Source organism: Manis javanica, chromosome 2 (assembly GCF_040802235.1).
Source record: "Manis javanica isolate MJ-LG chromosome 2, MJ_LKY, whole genome shotgun sequence".
NCBI lineage: Eukaryota > Metazoa > Chordata > Mammalia > Pholidota > Manidae > Manis > Manis javanica.
The window spans coordinates 25962957-25978962 of NC_133157.1; the positions used below are offsets into that span (position 1 = coordinate 25962957).

General features: G+C 39.7%; 1 protein-coding gene and 1 pseudogene across 4 annotated transcripts in view; one reads left to right on the plus strand and one right to left on the minus strand.

Annotated features, from left to right (window-relative positions):
- SLC44A1 (solute carrier family 44 member 1) overlaps positions 1-9581 on the minus strand; it is a 176604-nt gene extending 167023 nt beyond the window's left edge. Inside the window, exon 1 of one of the 4 annotated variants that reach the window (XM_073226806.1) lies at positions 9475-9575. In XM_073226806.1, the coding sequence (XP_073082907.1) occupies positions 9475-9513 (39 nt within the window). In that variant the 5' untranslated portion in view covers positions 9514-9575. Of the gene's footprint in view, positions 1-9096; positions 9375-9474 lie in introns of those variants that run through there. The other 3 variants (XM_017672459.3, XM_017672458.3, XM_036990613.2) reach the window with 3 other exon arrangements.
- A 130-nt stretch (positions 9582-9711) lies between these two features.
- LOC108404721 (mitochondrial inner membrane protease subunit 1 pseudogene) lies at positions 9712-15486 on the plus strand (annotated as a pseudogene).
- The last annotated feature ends 520 nt before the right edge of the window (positions 15487-16006 follow it).

Sequence of the window (16006 nt, forward strand, 5' to 3'; positions counted from 1 at the left end):
GAAAGATCCTAGCATATTGCATTCACTGTGCTTTTGGATTACTAAGTAAAGGGTGTCAATTCTTTATTATGGCTTTCAATGTACATCACCAAATAGCATCCTAATAGAGTTATTCCAATTTATCCAGCAAATCAATAAAATATACTTGAGTGACAACCATGTGAGGCATATAATTTTGTTAACTTTTACCAAAACTACAGGTGTAAAAGGGTGTCTCTATGCTTTGAGTTAAATTGATTATCAGCAAGGTTGAATGTATTTACATATTAGTTTACTATCTCCCCTTTTATATTTGTTGTAAAGATGCATTTTTATACTGTGAGTTCATTACATCATAGAGATATTGTAAATAATAATGTGAACCTTGTTTTATTACTGCTTATATTTTTAAAAAACTAAACAGAAAAGAAAAGAAAGGCACTCTCCTTCTCTATCCTAGTATATTCCACTCAGTATCATAGCTCCTTAAGTGCCTCAGAGAGGAGTGGGAAGAAAAGGAAGGAAAAATAAAATTTTAGGGAAAAGGAGGGAAAAAGTGTGAGTAACAATGTGAAAAATGAGAAGCAATGAGTAACAATCAAAAAGATAAACACAAATGAGAAGTTACAAGTAGAAAAGGACATTAAGAGATAGAGGGAAGAGCCCCCTTCATTCTCTCCGGACCGTGGACTATGGAAATACTAATTGGCTACTTAACCATTACAACCTTAAATGCTCTTATCTTGAAGCTATCCCAGCCTCAGAATGGGAAAGAGGCAGTGGGGGTAGAGAAAAGAGTAAGACAGGATTCAGCAGAGGCTAGAGCAGTTATCACTGGGGGATAGAAAGATAATTGTGTCTTTCAACTATGAAGTGAAAAGTTTTATAATGTAGCTATAAGCAAAAATGTCAGGAAACACAATAGAAGTGTGACTTATAGGTAGAAGGAAATGGCAAAACCATGAAGTAGATGCTATTGGCTGCCTACCTAGTCACCATCCCCACCCTCTGCATTGCTGGCGGACTCCCAATTTTGTTCTGGTGTTGCTCCGCCCTCCACTTGACTGGGGGGAAACTCCTTGTTAGTCTAAAGCCAATTACAGACAGGATTGTTTGCTTCCCCCTTGCAAGACACTGTTTAGGGATGAGAATACAGCTCTCCCTAACTCCTATTAAAGGAAAACCACCGAAGATTGTCAGCTCAAAGATCGGAAAAGCCACATTCATCTTTGGGATCCTGAGCGGAGCTAAGTGAGGAAAAGCTACCTTCCTTAAAATGACAAAAAGAGGAACATAGAACTTCAATCTTTGCTGACATCATCAAGCCACTGAACTAACCTGGAGGCCACCCTACCTTTCAACTTAGATGGGATAATTGATTTTTGTTACTGTTCTGTTGAGATTTAAGGATTTTCTTTATGGCTTAATTCCTTATGGTTGAATTATCCTAAGTGATTCATAATTAAAAATACTACAAGATTGTTATCATCAGTACATTAACACAATGTGACTAAAAAAAAAAAAAAAAAAAAGAACAAATCTAATACCTTCACTGCTACTTAAACATCTTGAAGTAACCATCTATTTTCAATTTTTCCATCTTTTTGATGTTTTCCTTATTTTAAATTATACAAAAATATCCAAAAATCAAACACTTCTGGTTAACAATTTTCAGCATATCTGGCAACCTTTAAAGTTAGAATAAAAATACTTTATTTTATTACTTTTAAGAGTTTCCTTACTAACAAATGTCTAAATACTTGGTTCTTGCATGTTGTGAAAAGCAGCTAAAAAGAGTAATAAAAATAAATTCTAGCAGTTTATTGACCAAATATTTTTTAAGTAAATCCTACTATTTCAACTGATACAAAATCAGAAAAGAGTCCAAGGGGAAAAAAAAATACCTCCTGTTGAGTACATTAAAACAGACTGAAAAATGCAAATCTCTTTTAAAAAATCACCCTTTTTTAAAAAAAGTACTAAGTTTGATACAATGCATAAATTCAAAATTGGAACAAGCTGTTATATTCCAGATAAACAAGAAAACAAAAAGTACCAAAAGGGAAGAAATATTACTATGCCAGAAACTTTCACCATTTTCACAGTGAATTCACAAAGAAATCATAATGCATCTTTAATGATGTTAAGTTTTTCACCAGCTCACTTTTTTTTTTTAAAAGACACTACATATGAAGTCCTATAAAAACATCAGCATTGATGGACAGTGACTGTAGTGGGGTGTGTGGGGGGGACTTGGTGAGGGGGGAAGCCTGGTAAACATAGCGTTCTTCAACAACAAAAAAAAACAGCATTGTAAATCCAACAAGCCCATTACTGGAGTGGTTAATCTTTTCCCATGCATCTTGACCTGGGAACTTATACGTTTATTAGTACACTTGCTTCATGGTATGCATGTGAGATGTATACTGCAAGACAAGCTACAGCAGATTGCTACTGGAAATTCTGTTAAGAATCTCCTCCAAAAGTATTTGTCCTTTTAAAAAAATGTTGTACTGAATTTTAAAACATCAGAATGCTAAGGTAGGAGTTTATTCACATACATCTGTGGAAAAGAACATTTGTTAATTTGTTCAAATATTTCATAAGCACCTACTATCTACCAGATACTAGCTAAGCACAGAGAATAACAAAATAGACCCTGTCCCTCTCTTCATCAGCTCAGTCTAGTCCAGGGTCAGCAAACATTTTCTGTAAAGGGCCACAGAGTAAATGTTAACCCTTATGGGCCATAATGTCTCTGTCACAACTAGTTACTCAACTCTGCCACTGTAGCATGAAAGTAGCTAGACAATATATAAATGAATGGGTGTGGTTGTGTACCAACAAAACTTTACTTGTGGACAAGGAAATTCATATTTCATGTGATTTTTATAAAATAACTTTCTTATACAATCATGTTCTTATTCTGATTTTTCAATCATTTAAAAATATCAGATACCAGTTTCTGCATTCTCAGTTTGCAAGCCATACAAAAACAGGTAGCCAGTCAGATTTGGCTTATAGGCAAAACTCCTGGTCTAGACATTAATGTTAACCATATAATTATATACTGCATTAAGTGCTCAAAGGGAAAACACAATACATAAGTCTAATAGAGTTTATTGAGGATACATGGCCTGGTTTGAAGGATCAAGGAAGCCTTTTCCAAAGAAGTTATGTTTAGGCTTAAACTTAAAGAATGAGGAGAGCCAGCCAAAGGTGAGGAAGAAAAGCAAAGAGTTTACAGACAAGTGAATGGAATGTGTAAAAGCCCTAAAAGAAGAAATATGATCTACTGAAGAATCTGTGAGGTTGGAACACAGAGTAAGAAGTGTGGCATGAGATGACAATAATACTTGAGAGGAAAGGAGACCAGCCCATACAGTCTTGTTGGCTAGGGTCAGAGATTCTGGTCTTTGTCCTAAGAGCAACTGGAAATCATTAAAAGGGTTTCAGTAGAAGAGGTGCACAATTAAATCTGGATTTGTTAAAGGTCACTAAGACTAAATATGGAGAAAAATTAAAAGGGAGCATACATGCAGGGACATCCGTAAGCAAGGTTCTGGCAGAAGACGACAGAAGACCAGGGTGCTGACAGTGGAGTTCAGAAGGGAAAAGAGGGAAGATGCGGTGACTTGATAAGGTAGAAAGAAAGGCAGATTCCCTACATGCCTCAAGTGCCATTTTCCACACCAGGGACACTGGCATCATTCACTGAACCAAATATACGAAAAAAACGTGCGCGCGCGTGTGTGTGTGTGTGTGTCAGTTGGATATAAGAATCAGAGGCAGGTTTGTTTTAAATCAGGAATAGAATTTGGGAATTGTCAGCATACAGATTATAACTGAAACCACAGAAGGAGATGAAATTTCCTAAAGAAAGGGTATAGAACCATGTGGCACATGAGAATCACCAGGGAACATTAAAAAAAATTTTGATGCCCCAGCAGTAACCCTGGATCAATGATACCAGAATCTCTGGGAGGACTGAGGCATCATTGTTTTTTAAGTCTTCTAAGTGTTTCCAACGTGCAGCCAAGGTTGCAAAGATAGGACATTAAGAATTAACAGTACCATAGAAAGATCAAGAGATTAAGAGATGTAGGTTTCTAGTCCTAGCTACCTCATAATGTATCTCTGACCTCAGACTACTTTACATCTCTAAATTCTAGTTTAGCTCAACAGAAAAGTTAGATAATAGCACTAGTTTATCTTCAACATCCCCTGGAGACCCAAAAATCTGAGTCAAAGTTACAAAATTGAAATATTTCTTTCTTCTTGCAGGGGGAAAGAGGAATAAAAAGAAAAACAGATAATAACCAATAGCCAGAACTAGAATATACAATTATTTTTTAAAAAATAAGTATCCTCCAAGCCAGTAACATTTCTAAATGATAGGACTAACACATCAAATAGTAAAATAGTACTTGATAGTATTTTGTTAAGCCTAGCAACATTCTATCTAGACTAGTTTTGCTATATGATACTATATTATTCCACAGCTAGTAAATGCAGGAAGGTCAAAATGGTGCCATGAATTTAACTTGGAAATTCCAATTCAAAATTCTATAGAGCAGAACTTTTCTAAAGATAAAGTGAACTGCATTTGAAGATTTAGGAAGCATGCACGTAAACATAGAAAAGCACAGTGCTCAGATTCAGAAGACCTGGGCTGAAGTCTGGATCTTTCACTTAGCAGCTCTTAGGAATTTAACCAAGTTTCCTACCTCCGAGTCTCAATACCCTCAGCTGTAAAACAGAAGTTGAGTCAACTTCAGAGTTACTGTAGAAATTAAAACGGCTGTGAAAAATAGCTATACAAAAAGTATTGCCATTTTTACATTATTTTCCACATAATTTTAACATTAACTTTGACTTAGATGTTTTGATGAGTGGATCTTCTATGCTAACAGCAGGTATTTCAAAGAAGAAAAAAAAAAACTGTCTTCGTACTATGACTTTTTTGTTCTAGTTAGAGCAAGTCTACTTTGCTGGACATATTTTAATGGAACAACTTAGTCTCTTGGTAATTCCCACTACACTCCTCAAATTTCATTTTTGCCATCTGACTTCAAATTCCACAAAGCAGATAGACTACAGTGTCACTAAAATTCTGTTAAGGAACAGTTAATATCCTGAAAAGTTAACCTGTATTTGTGAGCCACTTGATTGTTTTTCATTAATCCCAAGACAATACATGACAGCTAGAAAAGGACAGCTAAATATACAGCTCTCAATTTGAAGATCACGGAATAATGCATTAGGCAAGTACAATTTCTCCTGAAGTCAGACAGACAAGGGACAGTTTGTTCAACCAGAAAGATTTCCTCCATCCCTCTCACAATTTCTAACATTAGAACCAAAGGACACTGAATTTCACACTTGCAGAATCTCCTGGCCTCCAAAGCACTGCTGTGAGAACTAATGACCTAGCCATTAACGACAAAGACTTACAGCAATTTGCTAAGTAATCTTTCAAAAGCCTCCTTCATTCAAACTGGTTTGTCAATGGGAAAGAACATTTCATAAATCTGAAGATTTACAAGTGAACTTTGAAGTTTAACATTACAAGAATAGAAATTATGTCAGGTCATAACAGAACAAACGAATTAATGGAGAGTTGGGAGTAAATTTTAAGAGTCTTAGGGAGGATTCGTGCTGTAAAAGGAAACAAGACTATCTTATATTCTCTTCAAAGAGATTTTTAAGCAAAGGCTATCATGTGTTGGCTTGTTGTGAGCAATTACTAATATTAACAAATAACTTGCAGTGGTCACTAATAAAAAAACAAAAACATAAAGAGTTCTGTAAGAGCCCTGACTCACTAGACACTCTTTAAGATTTTTAGATATACATTCCTAATACAGCACAAATTGTTTTGCCAATAATTTGCTCCTTCCCCAGTGAAATACAAGCTAGTATGAAATGGAGACTTTTCTTTGATCTAAATCCTAAAACAGGATAATTATACTGATGACATATTATGATATCCACACACTGCCAAAAAACTGAAAAAACGCCAGGACAGACAACAAGATGAAACTGTTTGGAAGAGATGAAACAGTTTGGAAAACCATAAACTCTTTTATTAGTGTCTATAACACAGCAAGAGACCATAAGGGAAAATAAATTATATTTCAAAAGTGAATCCCTACTACAGGAAGGAAACACACTGTATTTACATTGATAAAACCTGCCAAGGCTTTAAAATTGCTGACGATACCACTGAGAAAAGCTAAGCTGAACTGTAGATTACCTCAAAGCACATTGTTTTGATGTGCTGTGCAGGTTATCATTAGAGTCTGCAGACAAGCTTTTTTAAGACGTTATAGCCACTGCTCCAGCTGAAACATAAGCATTGAGCAGAGGACCAGGAAGAAAGGAAAAACCTGCCCAACTTTGCAAACTGGTAATACCATTGACAGAATAGGAAGGAATGTGGGAAAGGCAGATGGATTTTAACTTAAACAGCTCAGGTTTCAGCTTAGAAGAGGATGGCTTGGTGGAATTAGTCAACCAGCCCATGCAAGGGAAAGAGCACATGGGTCAGGGCTGGATTCATATTCAATGTTACTTGCCAGCCAGATGTTCAAATGTGTGTACATACATTTTGTGTATTGACTATTGCTGAGCAGCTATTATGTACAGGTGTAGTGAAGCACTGCAATGGATACAGAAATGCGGAAAACAAAAGAAGTTCCTGCACGGAAGCAGCTTATAGTCCAGTAAAAGGGATAAAAGAAACATTCTGCCTGAAAATAAAAGTATGGCTTCTAAGCAAGGCTCAAAGTGATATGGAGTTGCATCCCTAGTTTGCTTCAACACACACAGATACATTATTCTAAAACTGCTTATGCTCCTGAAAGGAGCATTAAAATGCTATCAGCTTTGTAACACTTCACAAATGAAGAATGATGCCAAAATCTCAAACAAGAAAAAAAAGATGATGACCAGCTCTTTTGGCATAGAACCTCCTCCTCAATGCTCCACAGAATACTACAAGTCCTGAAGCTGAACTTAAAGGCATGTGACAGCTGCTGATTGGTTATAGGAGTCCACAGGAGGAAAAAAAAAGCACCCCTCGGGGTGCAAGACATGCATCTTGTATGTAGAACATGGCATGAAGGAAACCGGCCACAAGAGGTGGAAAAAGCAAAGAAAATGTATGTGGCAGCATTCTGAAGAGTACAACGTGGAGCTAGTCAAATCCAAGACCTGTTATTAAAGCAGAGTTTTGGTTCAGAATCCATCTCCCGCAAATTTAAGTGTTCACACACTGAACAAGCCATCTATAAACTGTCAATACTCTTCTGTCTTAAAGGCCTTTCACCACCAAAAGAGGATGTAAAGTAACCCAGTTCTTAAAAGAAAGGCAATATGTAAGACACCTTTTGGGTGAAAACAATATTTAAATAAATATTAGATGCATACAACTAGATCCTCCCTCCCCCCCCACCCAAACTCCCTAACCAGTTGAGAGGTATTGTATAATTCCACACCTGTATCTGTTAATATGAAAACCCTGGTCTATTGACCTCTCCTTCATAACACAACCACATACAGTTTTTCTTTGCTATTCTGACAGGAAGGGTTACCTAACTAAACCAATCAGACTGAGTATGTATGATCCTAGTAGGAAAACAAAACAAACAAAAAACTCACAGGTAAGCAAATACCCCCAAAAAAGAACTGGACAAATAGGATGGATGCTTGATAAAACATAATGTCCTCCATTCATCTGCAATTCTAGTCAATTTCTAACATCTCAGATTTTCAGAACAAGTATGCAGGTTATTTAAAACTGAGTTATATATAGTCATTTAGCAGCAGCAAAACACTTCTGGCATTATCACAGATGCTAGATCTCTGGAGGAATTTTTTTTTCCAAACTAGCCTTTTTCTTCACCAAGAACAGACCAGTCTTTATTTCTAAAAACAAGAGCCCTTGTCTCCCCACAAAAACAAACAAATCAAAGACCACTGTTAAATCTACGCTAATGAAACTGTGAGATTACATCCCAGGCATTGTCAGAGCCTATTTTTCATACACCACCAGTAGACAGTTTGATGCAGTATTCCTGATTGCTTTTTATCGTATTTGTAAATACACTCACTAATCCACTAAATTAGGTAATTTACAAACAGGTTCTCTCAGTTATTAGTGGCCAGCAGTCAAGTTCTATTACATCTGATCCTTATACAGTTGTCTAAACATTTCCATCCAGGTTAAGGGCTCGGATCGGCAAGAGAGGGGGAGGTTAGCGAAATTTGGATGGGGGCAGGGTGGAAGCTGAGAGAAATCTCTGCATCTCAGCCCTCAGCGACAACATTCATCCAGTGCCCCCAGAAAAACTAAATTCAGCACCTCTTCCTCCTGTTACACTGGCAACAAAGAGGGAGTTTCCGTAACGCTCCCGTCACCCACCAGCGGCCCAATCTCCTTCCCAGCCCCGTCCCAGCGCTCCCGCAGGGGCCTCGGTGTGCTTGGAGGCCGCGGTGCCCGGGGTCAAGGCACAAAGGGGGGATGGGGTGAAGGCAAGCGGGTGCTTTCTGGGAAGTGAGCAGTGGAAGGGTTGCCGGACCCGCTTAAACACCTGAACCCGGACCGGGGCTGCGGGCCAAAGAGAATATCTAATGGAGCAGAAACTGGAATAAGGTGGGAGAGGGGTGAAGAGCCCATGTTGGGGTACTCCTTCAGGAAGCACAGAAAACATCCATCGGTGTATGGGGAGCAGGAGACTCCCTGGAGGTGGGAAGACAGGCGCAAGGCCCGGAAGACTTAGGGAAGGGGGTGCCCCCTGGGGCCGAGAGGAGGCGCCCGTGTTACCTCCACCTGCGGGCGGGCGGGCCGGGCCGCTCAGGTGTGACAGGGAGGGAAGAAGCCAAGTCGGAAAGGGGCTGGCGAGAGCCGGCGGCGCCCTGGGGGCCGCGCAGAAGCGCCTGCGAGTCGGCAGCCGCGAAGGCATCTGCGGGACAGGAAGGAGGGAGAGGAGGAGGTGGGGATCTCCGGAGTGCACGGTGGGCTGACGAGAGACTCGCGGGTGGCGGGACACATCGCGTGGCGGGCGCCGGTTGGGAGGCATCCGGGCGGGCGGCCGGGAGGCGGGAGCCCCTCACCTGCGCGGCGGAGGAGGCGGAGCTGCAGCAGCCCATGGCGGGGCCGGAGAAGCCCGGAGGCGGCGCCGGGCGCGCAGCTACGCCCCGGAGCCCCTCGGCATGCGAGCCGGCGAGCGCCCGGGGAGGGCGCGGCCTGGCTCTGCACGGCTTGGCGGCGGCGGCAGCACGGGCGGCTGTGGGCACTCAGGAGGCGGCGCGGCTCGGGGCGGGCGCCGGCCACATCCCCCGGCGGCGGCGGCGGCGGCTGCGCGGCTCTCGCTCGGCTCCTGCAGCTGCAGCTGCTCCCCAGCGGAAAGGGGCGGGCGGCGGCGGCGGTAGCCCCTCCCCTCGTCCCCCGCCTCCCGCCTCCCGGGCCCAGTCCCTCTCCCGCTCCCTCACCCGGGCCGACGCCTCCTCAGCGCCGCGCTCGTCTCCCATCAGACTCCCCGCCCCCAGTGCAGCGCGGCGCCGCGCCGGCGGCAGTTCTACAGCGGCCAAAACGAGGCCGGGCCCTTCCACGCGCGTCGGAGTCTGCGCGGTGCCGAACCTATTTAGCGGTGGCACCGAGGCAGATTGCTAGGTCGGTGGGAGCGCCCGGGGCTGAACGCCCGAGGGCTAGGAAGGCTCTCTGTCGAAATGGGGCCGGGTGCTTCCGCTCCCGGGAGACTGGTGAACACGCGGAGTCGTGTGCTGTCCCCACGGAGCGCGCTGCCAGAGGACCCTAATGGCTTCTTACGGCCTCCACAGGTGCTTTTCATCCAGACGAAAGCGTACACAAAAAACATTCCCTGGAGAAGGAGTAGGTGAGAAACAAGCATCTGTTGCCAGTGGCCCCATTTTGCTGATATGGACACTGAGCCTTGAAAGGGAGCAAGAGCCTAATGAAATGCACCCAAGGTCGAAATTATTTTTAAAAAGCTGAAAATAGAGAAAAGGCAGAAAGTTCTCCAGGTCTCTCAACTCAGAGCCATACTGGATCTGGGCAAAACTTTCTTATACAGGATGGCCCACAGAAAGAACAAGGGAGGTTTAAATCATATAAATACTTTCTGAGGACATACTAAATTCCAGTAGTTTTAATTACTTTAAGTGCCTTTTAAGGCACTAGGAATAATGAGATGAGCAAAAGAGACAAAAGTTGCTTCTCACAAGTCCTGGTTGCTACATTAATACACTCTTGGGGTAACAAGTTGGAGTGCGCTGGCTGGTCACTACCTTCAAGAAATTTACAACCTCAAAAGAGTTCTTGGGCAATAGTGTGAATAAGAACAGTTAAAAGGTGGTAGAAATAAAACTGAAGATCAGGGTTAATATTAAGAGAACCATGAAACAGGCACTGTGGTAAGCCTTTTATGTTTTCACTTGTCAAAGAATGCCTCAAAGACAGAATCAGAAAAAAAAAGAAAACTTTATTTGCAAGGATGAAAGGGAGTGAGACTCTAGAAGGCCTAGCCAAATAAAAACAGCAAGTTGTAAAGATTATGCAAAGTCTAAGGGGGGAAATAGCACAGAACTAAGTTGATTTGACATGCATCGAAAGGGAATCTAAGCAAAGGAAAGTCAAAATAGGAACCTGGGAAAAGCCAAAGAAAAGGCCGGAGGAGAATTCCTGGTTGGTGTGTACTAATACTATTTATGAGGTCTGTGACTGTAAATAAATCATTTTGCTAAGTCTCATTCTCATCCTCTGTGGTAATAGGGATGACCAGGAAGAGATGTCAAAATTAAATAAGAAAACAACTGCTAGATCAGTAAGCACTCAACAAGTACTGCTTGAGATCATTAATTCTCCCTCTGCATTCTCCCATGTTTTCTTTCAATCTGATCAAAGCATCCAGCATACTATAACACTAGTCTGGTTAATCCTAAATGGGTTACCAGTAACCATTAGGCCATTAAGTAGGAGTAAAAAATAAAACTTTAATGGCTCTAGTCCCAATTCTGACTGTAAACTTCACAATTAGATTGTAAACTCCCTGAGAACAAGTAGAAGCATTTTCTCCTTTATATCTCCCTCAGCTCTTTCAAATGTTTGTTGAATTATTCAGTGCAGACAGGAATAAAAAACCTTCCCTTGAGATTTTCCCTCAAAGCCTCAAAGTACATCTTGTTTTTAACTGAGGGAGGAGGCTGAAAGCAAAATTACTGTCTTAAACAAGAAGCCATCTGTCTTCCTTCTTTATAATCAAGGCAAGGGGAGTTCTTTCTCTTAGCAGAGTCAATATGGGAGCATTTCTCTCAGATTATAAAAATCTTTTGGCTAGTGTATTTATTCCACGTAGTAGTTAGTGCTTATTTTGTAATTAGAACTGCAGAAGCAATTAAACACGTAACAAACTGTGGCAGCCCTTCAGAAAAAAAATGAATTTCACCTTTTTGGAGGTCTCTTTCCTAGACATGGATAATGGGTGAAGATAATTCAAAGGGACCACATTCCATCATGCTTGACTGATCTGAACTCATTTTCACTTTAAGGGCTAATGAAACTAGGACTTCTAAGGTTCTGCAAGGTGCTTTGTAAATAGACTAATTATGTATGTATGCATCATATATGCATATGAATGTGATGTTTTAAAATTATACCTTATCATTAGCTTGAGAGACACTAAACGGCTCCTAAATTGATATTCTGTACCTTCTAAGAATGAGCCTCTTTCCCATCCCCCTCACACCCAAAGAAGCCTCATAAACGAAGTGATTTAGAGGGACAAATTACTGTTCCTTTTCACTCTTTCTCATAAACAAATGCATACACAGTATTCAATGAGATTAAGCTACAGCAAATCCAAAAATCAAGAAAGGTCTTTTTTCTAGCTAGTGATCAACTGATCTCACCACCATGACGTGTCAGCAAGGCATGCCACTTAGGAAGGTCATAGGTTTGTGTTACTTTTGAGAAAAAGAGAGTTAAAAAAAATCTTTGTAAGAACAGCATCTGCACTAACCAGGATAAAATTATAAGATCTATCAATCTTGGTTCTTCAGGGTAAAAGCAGATCACCAGCTGAGCCAGCCAGAAATGCCTCCCAGTGGTCTAGTATTGCATAATTGGCCATGTGAATTCCAGGGTTTCCAGTTTCAGATGGAGGCTTGGTGCTGGTCATTGGTCACTCACTGAGGGAAAACACTGAACCAATAGTCTCTCCAATTATTTTAATAAAGCCCGACTCATTGTTCACATGATTTCAGGTTTTGGGGTTGCAGAAATATAAATGCATCTATATATGTGTATGTCTATAACTGTTTAAAATAGCCCTCTGATTAAAAAAAAAACTTTTTTTCGTTTGGTGCTTTGGCTGTGTTATTAACATCATAGCACATACTGTGTTCACAGCCGCATCCCACAAGAGCACATTTGCTTCAGCAAAGTCCCAGCTTCCAGAGCTGCCTCACAACCTTGTCCTAGAAGCATTCACATATCACCCCTGGGAAATGCTCCAAAAGAGAAAACTAATTGTCACCAAGGGCTGTAACTGTTCATTCATTACCAGAGAGGCAAGAACAAGTCTCTATTTGAGAAGATGGAAATGAATCTCAGCCTCCCAGCAAAGCCCTGAAGTTCAAAGCCTCAGAAAAGAGGTTCCCTGAACTCAGGCATGTGACAGAAAAAGACAATGTTCCCAGCAAGACTCTGAGAACCATAAATCTTTAGCTCTGAGGCTTTATTTCTGCCCATACTTATAAGTCGATGTTTCTCCAGCATTAATAACTCTGGCTTTTATTTGTGGTTTCACTCACTTTTTGTTGCAAGATAAGACAACTTAAAGTTCTATAAAATTCATTGCTGTGAACTTGTCTTTAGAGGGGTGTAGCATTTCATCTGTTTTCTGAATGACTTTTTTTGTCTGTAGTTACTAATTTATTCAATAATTTTTAATTGAGTCCTTATGAGCTAAGCATGTTTAAGTATCACATATGCAAATGAATTTGTATCATGTATGCAAGTATCAGTCCATCAGGATTTGAACTATGTCCAACATAAGGTACTTTTTTTTTATTCTAAGGTGGTGGGGTGAAGAAGGAGGAAGAAGGAGATAGGATTATGAGTATTCATTTGAGAAAGAAAGAGACAACTTGTAGGAAATCTATTTATTTAATAGTATAGTTCTTGAGCCATTATAATGAGCCAGATACCTAGCTACATGCCAGGAATTCAAAGATGAATGAGCTACATTCCTTGCTCTTAAGTCATTTATATTTTAACCAAGAAATAGAGTATAAATGATATAATGAGAAGTATGAGTCTACATGTTATATAAATTCAGAAGGAGGTCCACAGAGATTAATTTTATAAAAAATGATACATTACATTTTTTTTTCCTGTTAACCCTCATATTCTTACCTCCACTAGACAAGTTCCCACTGCATGCTAAAAGCCTAGAAAAGAGCTTAGCATCTAGGAATGTGTCATAAATATTTCTTAATGAACAAATGGATTTTGTCAATGAATTCCTACGAATTTAGACTTACAAATGCCTAGAACATCTCAAAGGAAAGGTTATATAAAATAATAAATTATTACTTTTTAAAAAATGTTTGACTTTTTTTCTGTAAAGTATCTGGAATAAAGTAGATTTCTTCATATACTAGAGGTATAGAAGGCCTCTCCTTGGAAGACACTATAGCCTAACACCACAGCAAAAGACAGACAATTTAGCAAAAGACAGGATTAACTACATAAATCTTTTTAAACTTATAGATGCAAAAGGAGCTATAAACACAACAAACAAATAATGCTTGCAAAGCAATATATAAAAGGTTTACTGCAATGGTGTAAATGTTTGTGTCTCCTGAAATTCATTAAAATCCTAATCCCAAAAGATGACAGTTTTAGAGGTGGACGTTTGGAAGTTCTTGAGTCAAAGGATGGAGCCCTCATGAAGAGGATTAGTGCCTTATAAAAGAGTTTCCAGGGAGTTCCCTATCCTCTTCCACTATGTGATTATGCAGCAAGGAGTTGGCAGTCTGCTATCCAAAACAGGGCCTTAGCAGAACCTGACCATGCTGACATTCTCATCTTGCACTTCTAGCCTCCAGAATCATGAGAAATTAATTTTTGTTATTTAGAAGCCACCCAGTCTATTGGATTTTGGTAGCCCAAACAGACTAAGACATATACTATCCATAATACTCAAAAAGCTCTTATTAAACTAAAAATAAAATAAAATATAAATCAATAAATATACCCCATAAGAAAATGGGCAAAGGACACAGCAGATAAAATCCACAGTGAAAGAAATACAAGGACTCATAAAATATGAAATACTGCTGTCAACTTCACTAATAATAAAACTAAGTTAAAAAATAAGGAGCTATCGTCCTTCACCTAACAAATTGGCAAAGATTTAAAAGCTTGGTAATATCCAGTGTTAGAGATAAAGTCACAGTGCTCTCATAAACTATTAATGGGGGTATAGTTACCTCTTTCTGTAGAGAAATTTAAGAATTTATACCAGAGTTTAAAAGATGCACTTCTTTTACCCCAGCCATTCTTGTCCCAGGAATGTATCCAACAGCAAGCAATTCAGTCTTGTTTTCAATAAGGAAAAAGTAGGAAAGACCTAAATTTCTATAAATAGAATATTGGTTAAATAATAGTAAGTACTATGTAGCTATTAAAAGTGTGAGGTAGAGCAGACTTCTGTGGGTACCAGTGGGAATGGTCCCCTTGGAGTCCTAGGTGAGAGTCTTCAGGATTTGGGGTAGGAGGTGGGGTATAGAGGATCCCTAAAACCATGGATCATCCATTTGTACTTTGAGACATATTAGATGTTTTTTTTATTTCAGGAAGCCTTGCAGCTACCCTAAAAATTGAATGTACTGTAGAACAGCTCCATGAGCAATGGTGGCAGGGTCTGCATAGTACTATGATTTGTGTGTTCTGTGAAAAACCTTTCAATTTCTTGGCTATACTATTCAGTATGGCTGTATAGCTCGTTGTGCTTTAGAATACTCTGGTGGTGTTGCATGTATTCTGGACCATTAGTGGAGCCTACAATTAGAAATTCAGGTATAGTCTTTGCAGAAAATGTTAGTCAACATTTCTATGGTATCCAAAGAGGTGAACTGTGGTTGCAAAAAACCCAAGTGATCCAAAATCAAATATCTGTAAAAGAGAAATTGGTTTGGAAGGAGACAAAATCTTCACCAATAGTCCATCAGATTTCTTTAATAGCCACAGTTGTGTGCCAACTGGTCATGTTGGGTAGAAGGTGATAACACATAGAACTGTACAGATTCCAGGTACTGTGGAGAACTGTACAGATTCCAGGTACTGTGGATCTATTTTATACGGACTAATAAGAGGACTTGTCTACTTCAAGATTTGGCTTCTGAGTGATTTCAGATTTCTGTGTGACAGCTTTAATGGCCACAGATTTTCTAATCATTAGCAAACATTTATTCTTTTGATTCAATTATTGCCTCCCATTCAAGTGAATTTATTGTTGCCACTTAAACTACTACTTACTAATAAACTATTTGCTATTCAAAAAAAAAAGTGTGAGGGAGATTGGTATTTACTGACATGGAAAGAAAATTACAATACATCATTGACTCAAAAAGCAATATACAAAATAGTATTATGATGGAATCCTGTTTATGTAAGTACTGTCTGGGTGTGTATATGTGGGTATTTGTAGAAGACACTTTCTGAATTCTAGACTTAAGTATTATTTGTAGTTTTGACAAAAGCAGGTACTATTTTTTTTAACTGTATTAAAATATTTTAATAAAATGACTATGGGGGACCCTAGGATTCAAAGTGGCAGCATGAGAGGTGAGATGGAGAACTCCTCCCAAAACCACAAATAGTACAAAAATATAGTTAATTAATACAACTAACCCTAAAACAGCAACAAGAAAGAAGGCTGAACCAGACAACATACAGACCTCAAAAACACAGCAGATCTCACAAAACAGGGTAACATAT